The sequence below is a fragment of the Culex quinquefasciatus genome, chromosome 2, assembly GCF_015732765.1.
Source record: "Culex quinquefasciatus strain JHB chromosome 2, VPISU_Cqui_1.0_pri_paternal, whole genome shotgun sequence".
NCBI lineage: Eukaryota > Metazoa > Arthropoda > Insecta > Diptera > Culicidae > Culex > Culex quinquefasciatus.
Window position 1 is genome coordinate 79,222,529 of NC_051862.1, and position 12,861 is coordinate 79,235,389.

Sequence of the window (12,861 nt, forward strand, 5' to 3'; positions counted from 1 at the left end):
GACTGGCTTGGCCACACCCGGAATGGCCAGTGCCCTCGGGAAGGTTCTACCGGGGGGACATTAATCGAACCATACAACTTGGGGCAATATGGGTATCAAAATTCATGGTTTTTGAAACTGATAATGAAAATGGCCATTTTGACTGGATTGGCCACACCCGGAGTGGCCAGTGCCCTCGGGAAGGTTCTACCGGTGGGACATTAATCGAACCATACGACTTGGGGCAATATGGGTATCAAAATTCATGGTTTTTGAAACTGATAATGAAAATGGCCATTTTGACTGGCTTGGCCACACCCGGAATGGCCAGTGCCCTCGGGAAGGTTCTACCGGGGACATTAATCGAACCATACAACTTGGGCAATATGGGTATCAAAATTCATGGTTTTGAAACTGATAATGAAAATGGCCATTTTGACTGGATTGGCCACACCCGGTGGCCAGTGCCCTCGGGAAGGTTCTACCGTGGGGACATTAATCGAACCATACGACTTGGGGCAATATGGGTATCAAAATTCATGGTTTTGAAACTGATAATGAAAATGGCCATTTTGACTGGCTTGGCCACACCCGGAATGGCCAGTGCCCTCGGGAAGGTTCTACCGGGGGGACATTAATCGAACCATACAACTTGGGGCAATATGGGTATCAAAATTCATGGTTTTTGAAACTGATAATGAAAATGGCCATTTTGACTGGATTGGCCACACCCGGAGTGGCCAGTGCCCTCGGGAAGGTTCTACCGTGGGGACATTAATCGAACCATACGACTTGGGGCAATATGCGTATCAAAATTCATGGTATTTTAAACTGGTAATGAAAATGGCCATTTTGAACGGATTGGCCACACCTGGAGTGGTCAGTGCCCTCGGGAAGGTTCTACCGTGGGGACATTAATGAAAATGCCCCAAAATGGCCATTTTCATTACAAGTTTCAAAAGCCATGAATGTTAATACCCATATTGCCCCAAGTCGTATGGTTCGATTAATGTCCCCCCGGTAGAACCTTCCCGAGGGCACTGGCCACTCCGGGTGTTACCAATTCGGTCAAAATGGCCATTTTCATTACTTGTTTCAAAAACCATTGATTTCGATACGGGACCATCCATAAACCACGTGGACACTTTTTTGGGAATCTTTTAAACCCCCCCCCCTCGTGGACAATTGTCCATACAAAAAGAAATTTGTATGGATCGTGGACAATCGCCATAACCCCCACCTTAAGTGTCCACGTGGTTTATGGATGGTCCCTACCCATATTGCCCCAAGTCGTATGATTCGATTAATGTCCCCCCGGTAGAACCTTCCCGAGGGCACTGGCCACTCCGGGTGTGGCCAATACAGTCAAAATGGCCATTTTCATTACAAGTTTCAAAAACCATGAATTTTGATACCCATATTGCCCTAAGTCGTATGGTTCGCTTAATTTCCCCCCGGTAGAACCTTCCCGAGGGCACTGGCCACTCCGGGTGTGGCCAATCCTGCCAAAATGGCCATTTTCATCACCAGTATCAAAAACCATGAATTTTGATACGCATATTGCCCCAAGTCGTATGGTTCCGTAAATGTCCTCCCGGTAGAACCTTCCCTCAGGGCAATGGCCATGGCCACTCCGGGTGTGGCCAATCCTGCCAAAATGGTCATTTTCATTACCAATATCAAAAACCATGAATTTTGATACCCATATTGCCCAAATTTGTATGGTTCCGTAAATGTCCTCCATGTAGAACCTTCCCTCAGGGCAATGGCCACTCCGGGTGTGGCCAATCCTGCCAAAATGGCCATTTTCATTACCAGTATCAAAAACCATGAATTTTGATACCCATATTGCCCAAATTTGTATGGTTCCGTAAATGTCCTCCCGGTAGAACCTTCCCTCAGGGCAATGGCCACTCCGGGTGTGGCCAATCCTGCCAAAATGGTCATTTTCATTACCAGTATCAAAAACCATGAATTTTGATACCCATATTGCCCAAATTTGTATGGTTCCGTAAATGTCCTCCCGGTAGTACCTTCCCTCAGGGCAATGGCCACTCCGGGTGTGGCCAATCCTGCCAAAATGGTCATTTTCATTACCAGTATCAAAAACCATGAATTTTGATACCCATATTGCCCAAATTTGTATGGTTCCGTAAATGTCCTCCCGGTAGAACCTTCCCTCAGGGCAATGGCCACTCCGGGTGTGGCCAATCCTGCCAAAATGGTCATTTTCATTACCAGTATCAAAAACCATGAATTTTGATACCCATATTGCCCAAATTTGTATGGTTCCGTAAATGTCCTCCCGGTAGAACCTTCCCTCAGGGCAATGGCCACTCCGGGTGTGGCCAATCCAGTCAAAATGGCCATTTTCATCACCAGTATCAAAAACCATGAATTTTGATACGCATATTGCCCAAATTTGTATGGTTCCGTAAATGTCCTCCCGGTAGAACCTTCCCTCAGGGCAATGGCCACTCCGGGTGTGGCCAATCCAGTCAAAATGGCCATTTTCATCACCAGTATCAAAAACCATGAATTTTGATACGCATATTGCCCAAATTTGTATGGTTCCGTAAATGTCCTCCCGGTAGAACCTTCCCTCAGGGCAATGGCCACTCCGGGTGTGGCCAATCCTGCCAAAATGGCCATTTTCATTACCAGTTTCAAAAACCATGAATTTTGATACCCATATTGCCCAAATTTGTATGGTTCCGTAAATGTCCTCCCGGTAGAACCTTCCCTCAGGGCAATGGCCACTCCGGGTATGGCCAATCCTGCCAAAATGGTCATTTTCATTACCAGTATCAAAAACCATGAATTTTGATACCCATATTGCCCAAATTTGTATGGTTCCGTAAATGTCCTCCCGGTAGAACCTTCCCTCAGGGCACTGGCCACACCGGGTGTGGCCGATATCCTACCAAATTGTTCCCAATAATTTCGGTATTCCGGTGACCGTTCTGGCTACCGTCAATAACTTCTTGGACCTCCTCTCAAGTTCGTGCACCACCTGCGTGTGTGTGTGTGAGCAATAAAATTCCCAACGTGAGGTCCGTCTTTGTTGAAAGTCTGATGGACACTAAATCCTCCAGAGGCTAACTTTTAGCTTAAATAGTTTTCACGGCATCTACGCAACAGAAACAGAATGTCACGCCGAGGGCTTGCGACGGTAACGCTACATTTTCGAAAAATTTTGCATTGACACCGCAGATAGAGCTTTAAGACAAAGTCCTTTGTCAAAAAAAAACCTAAAAAGAAGAGACACTTTCACTGCACGGTTCACAGGATTACCGACCATTCTCACCGGCTCGACTGCTGGCTCCAGCCTTCGAGCTGGCTCCTCCGGTCTACCGTGATGACCCATAAGAATATGCACATTAGTGTAAACAGATTAGAAAATCATCGTCCGTGAAATTACTTTTCGGAGATGGCTTTTTTTCTTGATTTATCCTGGCTGGTGGCAGTGCTGATGCTGGTTGTCGACCCAGAAGGATGCGCATTTGGCCCTTGCCCGTCGGAAACCGACCGACGGCCGATCCCGTGGAGCGAAGAATTACTCAATCGCTCAAGTTTCATGCCGGACTTTGCGGGTCTCAGTCGAGTGCATTAGCTAATTTTGTGAGATCAGAGCGCAGAGATGGAGAAACTATTTCGTATCGATTTTTTTCGGGATGAACTTCAATCTTGTGGAATCGATTGGGTTAGCTTCTTTTTTTTTCATCGGATGTTTTGCTATGTTTTTACCATCACTGCAAATTCTGCAAGTTCAAAAAAGTTGAAACCAATTACTCTCCGGTGGTGTGATCTTACTGATTGGAAGTTTCAGCCCACAAAAAAATCACCCCTGCGGAAGCCTTTTGGGGTTTGTCCTGCAACAAAGAAGACCTCGTCGTCCTTCAACGGCGAAAGTAAATTAGAAAGTAGCAGCAATCCCTAATGAACTTTAGCCCTAGTTATGACGAGATGGGCATCACTAAGAAGAAGAAAAGCTGCTTTTCGCGCGAAATGAATGATATCCCGCTGCTGGGGTCCAGTGGAAAAGTTTTCCACTTGATGAGTTTGATTCAGGTGCATGGACCTTCGGGTCCCAAAGTTCTGCGAAGAGTCCTTGAAGGGTGTGTGCGTGTGTGTGATTTCTTTCTTTGGTATTCATCGGACTTTCTCCGGGCGGAAATTCCAATTTGCGGAAGCAGCTTCCAAATTTCAAATTTCTTCATTTTCCAGTGAAAAACGGTCGCGGCACAAATGATCTCCCTTTCCTTTTGTAGGTTCAAAGTTGAAAAGGTGAATCGTAGGATTTAAATGAAACGCAGCAAAAAAAACCGAACTAAGGTGGAATCACAGAAGGAAAACTTTCGCTCCGGGGTGAAACGAACCGGCACTGATTCAGTTGGAGAAGCACGGCGGCAAAGTTTTTATTTCGAGTGGTGCTGCCCCGAAAACTTCCATCGGTACTGGGCGAAAAGCTCGGCTCGAAAAGTGCCAAGTTCCTAAGTAGATCAAACGATTTAAAGTTTGCGGGCAAATTGAATTTCGACTGTACAGGACACGGCTAGGACGCCGACGACGACTATAACTCGAACTGTTAGTGAGGAGAAGACGACTTTGGTTAGTTGATCCTGTTTTGGATTGATAGCGGTGTGTGGCGTAGTTGGAAGGAATAAGTTCTAAAACTGGCAACCAACACGATGACAGGCACAGATTGCGGAGTGCTGACGCAAATTGAATCATTTGGGGATGCATTGGGAGGTGAGGCAACTTGTTTGTCAAGTTTTAATTTCAAAATTGTTGATGAACTCAAAGTCTTTCATAAGTTCAAGGTTTTTTTCCTATATTTGGAAAATTTATTTCGTATATATTTTCACAGCATTTATTTAAAAGATGTCAAGATAAATGTAAAGATTGATAAATAAATTTCTAATCTTTGAAAAACATGTTACTGCTAAGGAATCTTCATTTTAGCGTATACATAATTGATTTGAGGATTTGGAATAATTGTTTTGTTGAAAATGGGCAATTCATGATAAATCTAAGGTGGACTGACTAAAAATAATTACAAATTAGTGAAATGGCTGTACTGCTACTTAATCTGCAACACTTCCTCCTGTCACAATATTGTAGCATGTCATTTCATTTCCAAACCCATTCAATTACTTACCAAAATGTATTCATTATCGTCACCGCATGAAAAGTGATAATGAACACAAAACGATGCCACTTTTGTAAAACAGCTGTTTGCAATTTCACTCCCATTTAAAAGCCATTGTTGCAATTATATCAACTCTTACACACAGCCATTGGTGCAAACCGTAATTATACCTCGTCAATTTCAGCCGATTAAAATTATTCTTCCATTATTATCAATCACCACACCAACTAGCGGCTAAAGTGACTATAAAAATGACTTCTGGGAAGTGGTTCATCATCAGTCAAGTGCGTCACCGTTTCGGAACCAGTGATCCAACCGACAAAAAGTGCAAACTTTCAGTATGAAGTCGTTCGTTGCCATCATTTCCCTAGCTCTGGTTGCCAGCTCCATGGTAGGTGGATAATTTGAACAATTTATCCGATGATTAGTGAATATTATAAAAGAGATGTATTTTTTTAATTTTCAATCTTGGAATCAAGCAAAGAAATCATACAGAACATTATTTTTAAAAATGCTGAATAACAGTAAACAAATATCAAATGCATCAAACAAGATACCAAAACAACAAACCCTTCTGGGTTAAGTTGACCTCAGGGATCATTCGGTTAAATCTTCTTTAAATTAGTTCGAAAAAAAATGATTATGCATGATGTAAAAACACTTCATTCCCCAGGCCGTCACCGAGCAGGAGAAGGAAGCGGCCCGCCAGCTGGCCGGCAAGTGCATGCAGCAAACCGGCGCCTCGGAGGACTCCGTCCAGCGGCTCCGCAACGGGGACACCTCGGATGCCGACTCCAACACGCGGTGCTTCGTGCAGTGCTTCTTCCAGGGCGCCGGATTCGTCGATGCCGACGGTAACGTCCAGGAGGAACACGTGATCGAGAAGATGTCCGCCGAGTTTGACCGCGCCAAGGCCGAGGAGGTCGTGAGCCGCTGCCGGAACAACGCCGGACCGAACGCGTGCGAACGGTCGTTTGCCCTGCTGCAGTGCTACATCGCCAACCGGGCCCATCTGGTTTGAGGGGGGAGTTTTGAGTGACTCTTGGACACTTGGATTTGAACACGGATCTTTCGTTTGTTAATTGCTATCATTGGCAGCTCTTCCTTTCAATCAGTTCTTAATAAATTTACTTTCATCCCTCACGCAAGTGTGTTTCTTTATATTTCATATAGTATAGTCATTTTTGTATTTTTGTATTTTTGTATTTTTGTATTTTTGTATTTTTGTATTTTTGTATTTTTGTATTTTTGTATTTTTGTATTTTTGTATTTTTGTATTTTTGTATTTTTGTATTTTTGTATTTTTGTATTTTTGTATTTTTGTATTTTTGTATTTTGTATTTTTGTATTTTTGTATTTTTGTATTTTGTATTTTTGTATTTTGTATTTTTGTATTTTTGTATTTTTGTATTTTTGTATTTTTTTGTATTTTTGTATTTTTGTATTTTTGTATTTTTGTATTTTTGTATTTTTGTATTTTTGTATTTTTGTATTTTTGTATTTTTGTATTTTGTATTTTTGTATTTTTGTATTTTTGTATTTTTGTATTTTTGTATTTTTGTATTTTGTATTTTTGTATTTTGTATTTTTGTATTTTTGTATTTTTGTATTTTTGTATTTTTGTATTTTTGTATTTTTGTATTTTTGTATTTTTGTATTTTTGTATTTTTGTATTTTTGTATTTTTGTATTTTTGTATTTTTGTATTTTTGTATTTTGTATTTTTGTATTTTTGTATTTTTGTATTTTTGTATTTTTGTATTTTTGTATTTTGTATTTTGTATTTTTGTATTTTTGTATTTTTGTATTTTTGTATTTTTGTATTTTTGTATTTTTGTATTTTTGTATTTTTGTATTTTTGTATTTTTGTATTTTTGTATTTTGTATTTTTGTATTTTTGTATTTTTGTATTTTTGTATTTTTGTATTTTTGTATTTTTGTATTTTTGTATTTTTGTATTTTTGTATTTTGTATTTTTGTATTTTTGTATTTTTGTATTTTTGTATTTTTGTATTTTTGTATTTTTGTATTTTGTATTTTTGTATTTTTGTATTTTTGTATTTTGTATTTTTGTATTTTTGTATTTTTGTATTTTGTATTTTTGTATTTTTGTATTTTTATTTTTGTATTTTTGTATTTTTGTATTTTTGTATTTTGTATTTTTGTATTTTTGTATTTTGTATTTTTGTATTTTTGTATTTTGTATTTTGTATTTTTGTATTTTGTATTTTTGTATTTTTGTATTTTTGTATTTTTGTATTTTTGTATTTTGTATTTTTGTATTTTGTATTTTTGTATTTTTGTATTTTTGTATTTTTGTATTTTTGTATTTTTGTATTTTTGTATTTTTGTATTTTGTATTTTTGTATTTTTGTATTTTTGTATTTTTGTATTTTGTATTTTTGTATTTTTGTATTTTTGTATTTTTGTATTTTGTATTTTTGTATTTTGTATTTTTGTATTTTTGTATTTTTGTATTTTTGTATTTTTGTATTTTGTATTTTTGTATTTTGTATTTTTGTATTTTTGTATTTTTGTATTTTTGTATTTTTGTATTTTTGTATTTTTGTATTTTGTATTTTTGTATTTTTGTATTTTTGTATTTTTGTATTTTTGTATTTTTGTATTTTTGTATTTTTGTATTTTTATTTTTGTATTTTTGTATTTTTGTATTTTTATTTTTGTATTTTTGTATTTTTGTATTTTTGTATTTTTGTATTTTTGTATTTTTGTATTTTGTATTTTGTATTTTTGTATTTTTGTATTTTTGTATTTTTGTATTTTTGTATTTTGTATTTTTGTATTTTTGTATTTTTGTATTTTTGTATTTTTGTATTTTGTATTTTTGTATTTTTGTATTTTGTATTTTTGTATTTGTATTTTTGTATTTTTGTATTTTTGTATTTTTGTATTTTTGTATTTTGTATTTTTGTATTTTGTATTTTTGTATTTTTGTATTTTTGTATTTTGTATTTTTGTATTTTTGTATTTTGTATTTTTGTATTTTTGTATTTTTGTATTTTTGTATTTTTGTATTTTTGTATTTTTGTATTTTTGTATTTTTGTATTTTTGTATTTTTGTATTTTTGTATTTTGTATTTTTGTATTTTTGTATTTTTGTATTTTTGTATTTTTGTATTTTTGTATTTTTGTATTTTTGTATTTTTGTATTTTTGTATTTTGTATTTTTGTATTTTTGTATTTTTGTATTTTTGTATTTTTGTATTTTTGTATTTTTGTATTTTTGTATTTTTGTATTTTTGTATTTTTGTATTTTTGTATTTTTGTATTTTTGTATTTTTGTATTTTTGTATTTTTGTATTTTTGTATTTTTGTATTTTTGTATTTTTGTATTTTTGTATTTTTGTATTTTTGTATTTTTGTATTTTGTATTTTGTATTTTGTATTTTTGTATTTTTGTATTTTTGTATTTTTGTATTTTTGTATTTTGTATTTTTGTATTTTTGTATTTTTGTATTTTTGTATTTTTGTATTTTTGTATTTTTGTATTTTTGTATTTTTGTATTTTTGTATTTTTGTATTTTTGTATTTTGTATTTTTGTATTTTTGTATTTTTGTATTTTTGTATTTTTGTATTTTTGTATTTTTGTATTTTTGTATTTTTGTATTTTTGTATTTTTGTATTTTTGTATTTTTGTATTTTTGTATTTTTGTATTTTTGTATTTTTGTATTTTTGTATTTTTGTATTTTTGTATTTTTGTATTTTTCTCCGTATTCTCTCCCTTTTCTTATCAAACTAAACTTTGTCGAGTCATCATGTTGCAACCAAACTGCCTCTGAACCATCTCTCGCCCAGCTTCTTATTGACCACAACACAAACGATTTATTACCACACGATAATGAGCTTCCCCTTCGAAAAAGTATCGGGGGAGAAATTTGGGTTACTGTGCCGTTACCCGAGAAGATGATTGGTCCACCGAAATCAACTCTTCCACTGACTGTTTGGAATGTAAAATTCCCTGCTGATTGACCACATGAGGGCCGCCTGTGGATGCACAGAATGCGTGGGCGTTCTTGGATACGACGACAGTTTTTCGGGTAGAGAGTTGGGGACATAAAACTAAGATCTTCCAAAAACTATGGGGTCAGTCGGTTGACAACGGCGCTCCAGGATGGACAAATCTGTGGTTTTGGTGGTTTTGGTGGCAGTTCTGGTGAAGCAATGTGTAAGCAGCTGCTAGTGATACAACTCTGGTGAACCAGTGACTTTTTGGGACTAAACGGAAGAATTTTGCTTTTGGCTTTTCTAGTTGGGACAAAACTTGCTGGCGGCCTACAACAATTGCCGGGCCGAGTACAATGCTGACCAGGAGACATTCAACGCCATCAAGAACGGGGACTTCTCGATACGAACGCCATTGGTTGAGGTTAGTTACAGAGTGACATTGTGGTTAAGTGATTTGTCGTTGACTTGGTAGATTAAAAATTACGAGTAGTGTCAGAATTATTGCTATCAAGTCATATTGCTAAATGGCGTTCTTAACTCAAATTGGCCCAAAATGCGCGTGCAACAAGATAGCATGACAGCAACAATATGTTAATAATAACGTGGAATCAATTCAAGAAATCGCTAGCTCAAGATTGTACATGATAAAACAAAAAAGTTTAGGCCATAAAACTCGGTATAAAAAAAGTATCTAATATTGATATTTACTATTTTCAGTGCCTGGGAGAGTGTGTCGTTAAGAAGGTTGGCTTCATGAACGATGATTTAAGCTTCAACAAGGACATCATCGTGAAGTTCGTGAGTCGGTTCATCAAGCCGGAGCACTCGGAAGATATTTACACCAAGTGCACGCAAGATGTCGCTCCGGTGCTGTGTGCTACGGCGTATGAGGTTTACCAGTGCATTTACGAGAACGCCGTAGATAAGTGGGGCACTAGAAGACGAGGTTAACGGTTGAATAGTACAGGTAATTATTGTTTTTGGTGAATAAAAAGTAACAAAAACAAAAAATAGAAAGAAACATTATTGTCCCAAATTTCACCAATTCCTTAATCAAGAAAACAACAAAATGTGCGAAAAAGGTGCCCATTCAATCAAGGACACTCATTGTTATTGATGGTTGAAAATCAGAAACCACAACACAAGTCTTGATTCCGCGTGAGAGAAGGTCATGCCATTCATACGCAATCCAACCCAAGCTTTTGATATGTTTTTGTTGCTACCGTTCGTTGATGAAGCTCCATTCATACGCGGGAACACGATGGCGGCATGCAGCGTAAGATCAGCAAAAAGATCCGTTACTTTTCTCCACTTGATCGGGTTTTGGCCAAAAATAAACACTCGTTGCCTGGAAATTGTGTGTGAAATGTTTTGATATGAATTTAACCTCCACCACTGAACCAGGAAGAAAAGGTTTAACCACAATCATAATTTTAGGAGAGTTGGGAGCATTGGAATATCTGCATTATCAAAATCATTTTAATGTCCCGTTTTAAATGCATTATATTTCTAACATTTAAATTTTCATACTCTGTAGTATTAAAAAGATTAAAAAGCGTTCGCTTCGCTAGGAGACGGTGATTTTAGCGGATTGCAGACTGGATTTTCGCCATGTGATGTAATGATTGTCTAAGCCCAAGTTGCCTAGGAATCGATAATTGGGAATAGAACCACCTGAACTAAATTCTCACCACCATGGCAGCCGTCCATTGCCGGTCGCTCCCATCTCCACCGCGCACCAGGGACAAGGATAGGGAACTTGGAAGACGGGAAGTGTTGATGCTCCACTTTTTTTCAGAGTATTAAGGGAAAATCTCCACGGTAACCTCAAGTAAGTTTCGCTTGGAGTTGGACGGTTATTGGAAATGGTCAATGGCCATGGGAAACACAAAAAGTAACTTTTTTTTTGTAAAATCGCGATAACTTGTGATGGTTACAAGCAAACCATTTCTGTTTATGCATCAAAATTTGTGCAATTGTCTGCTCACAACTTTGTAGAATATTGTTACAATCGAAAAAATAACGTGAAAAATTAAAAAAAATACTCGAAATTTGAAAATATTTTTCTTTTGTTTTGAATGAGAAAATAACCCTTCTGTGTTATTGCAGATTCGAAAAGTACATTAAATTTCTCTTAAAATTACATGCTCATTTCAAAAATAGAAGGGGTCGTACCGCCCCTCCGTCACGAGATATCGAAAAATTGAGGTAGGATTAGAGATCAGGGACAAAAGTTATCCTTTAAGACAAAGTTTCGCTCAAATCGAGGAGGGGTCTGGGCAATTTTTTTCGATTTCGTGTAAGTTGGTGGAGAATTACCTATTTTGAATTGTTTGCGTGAATAGAGCTTTGTTCGAGGTTCTCATTTTTATTAACGATTTTGGTAACACCTTTTTCTCCGTGTACCGCCGCTGAGAATCGCTGTTCTATATAATACTCAAAAATAATGAAAGCTCTATTTACGCGAACAATTCAAAATGGGTAATGGGTTCATGATTTTTGGATCTCTTTTTCTCCTTGTACCGGGCCTAATTGATTTACATAGCAGGGGGTACCAGCCTAGAAGAAGGTTGAGAATCGCTGGTATAGAATAATTATTTTAAAATAATAATAATGTTTTGGCACGTATTACGGATTCAAAATAGCTCCAGTGACCTACGCTGGATTCTCTGCAGCAAGTTGATATGTACTGGGTTATCCAAGAACTTCCGGAAGTTATAAACTGAATATCTACCTGTTCAACAAGAATCTGATCCCCGTTGATCAGGTAGATATCCAAGTCATAACTTTCAGGAGTTCCTGGATGACCCAACACAATACAATATGTCGCAGAATGGCCACCGGGGTCCACTGATGCTACCTGAAGATATACCGATGGTTAATATAGCCATCTAGAACGCGTTGATCAGTTAGATATCAATGCCTTGACTTCCGGGAGTTCATGGATGACCTGGTACATCGTGACTCACTGAAACTACGTGAAGCTATACCGATGGTGAATACACCGGTACAGGCACCCGTTGAACAGATAGATATTAAATTCGTAACATTCGGAATTTCTTAGTGATCCAGAACATCCCAAGATGATTCAGAGTAGGCAGAAGAATTAACGACTTTAAAAACTAACTTAATCCACCTATGCGGTTGGTGCATTCTTCACTCTTTTCCAACAATGTATGACTTGTGATATGATGGGTTTGGACACAAATTTCGTTAAGTTCCGGAATACAAATAACACACATATCACTCAAGGGCTCAAAAGAGGCATCATAAGAGGTTATAGCATGAGACAGGGTTGCCAGATCTTCAATGTTTTGGACTCGTTGGAAAGGTCTTTCGATTACCTTTCCAACGATGAGTCGGATGATGAACCCGGACATTGTTTACATATATTTAAGTGAGATCCGGCTACAAAAAAGTACATAAATATCACTTAAGTGGTTACCGAGGCAGGGTTGCCAGATTATCAATGTTTTGGATTCGTTGGAAAGGTCTTTCAATTACCTAACTAACGATGTGTAACATGATGATGTTTGGTTTAGTTTACTGCCATTTATTCAATTTCCGAAAATATGCGAAAACACATTTTTATACATAACTTTTGAACTACTTATCGAAACTTCAAACAATTCAATAGCACCGTATGGGACCCCAAACCAAGTCGAATACGACTGGTTTGGTCAAAATCAGTTCAGCCAGTGCTGAGAAAACTGAGTGACATTATTGGTCACATACACACACATACATACACACATACACACAT

At 36.9% G+C, this 12,861-nt stretch overlaps 2 protein-coding genes across 2 annotated transcripts; both read left to right on the forward strand.

The window, feature by feature from the left end:
* Positions 1-5,398: 5,398 nt before the first annotated feature.
* Positions 5,399-6,274, forward strand: LOC6045843 (general odorant-binding protein 56d). The gene is made up of 2 exons (XM_001863097.2): positions 5,399-5,522; positions 5,805-6,274. Exons 1-2 carry the CDS (start codon positions 5,472-5,474, stop codon positions 6,150-6,152), a joined length of 399 nt encoding a protein of 132 aa, XP_001863132.1. The 5' UTR covers positions 5,399-5,471; the 3' UTR covers positions 6,153-6,274.
* A 2,942-nt stretch (positions 6,275-9,216) lies between these two features.
* Positions 9,217-10,582, forward strand: LOC6045842 (general odorant-binding protein 56d). The gene is made up of 3 exons (XM_001863096.2): positions 9,217-9,318; positions 9,403-9,519; positions 9,816-10,582. Exons 1-3 carry the CDS (start codon positions 9,265-9,267, stop codon positions 10,047-10,049), a joined length of 405 nt encoding a protein of 134 aa, XP_001863131.1. The 5' UTR covers positions 9,217-9,264; the 3' UTR covers positions 10,050-10,582.
* Positions 10,583-12,861: the final 2,279 nt, after the last annotated feature.

What these genes read in the sequence shown, in the direction of transcription:
- LOC6045843 (XM_001863097.2), top strand. Translation starts at nt 5,472, where the DNA reads ATGAAGTCGTTCGTTGCCATCATTTCCCTAGCTCTGGTTGCCAGCTCC. An exon ending in CTCTGGTTGCCAGCTCCATG is followed by an intron (nt 5,523 to 5,804) that starts GTAGGTGGATAA and finishes TTCATTCCCCAG; the next exon opens with GCCGTCACCGAGCAGGAGAA.
- LOC6045842 (XM_001863096.2), top strand. Translation starts at nt 9,265, where the DNA reads ATGGACAAATCTGTGGTTTTGGTGGTTTTGGTGGCAGTTCTGGTGAAG. An exon ending in CAGTTCTGGTGAAGCAATGT is followed by an intron (nt 9,319 to 9,402) that starts GTAAGCAGCTGC and finishes TGGCTTTTCTAG; the next exon opens with TTGGGACAAAACTTGCTGGC. An exon ending in TACGAACGCCATTGGTTGAG is followed by an intron (nt 9,520 to 9,815) that starts GTTAGTTACAGA and finishes TACTATTTTCAG; the next exon opens with TGCCTGGGAGAGTGTGTCGT.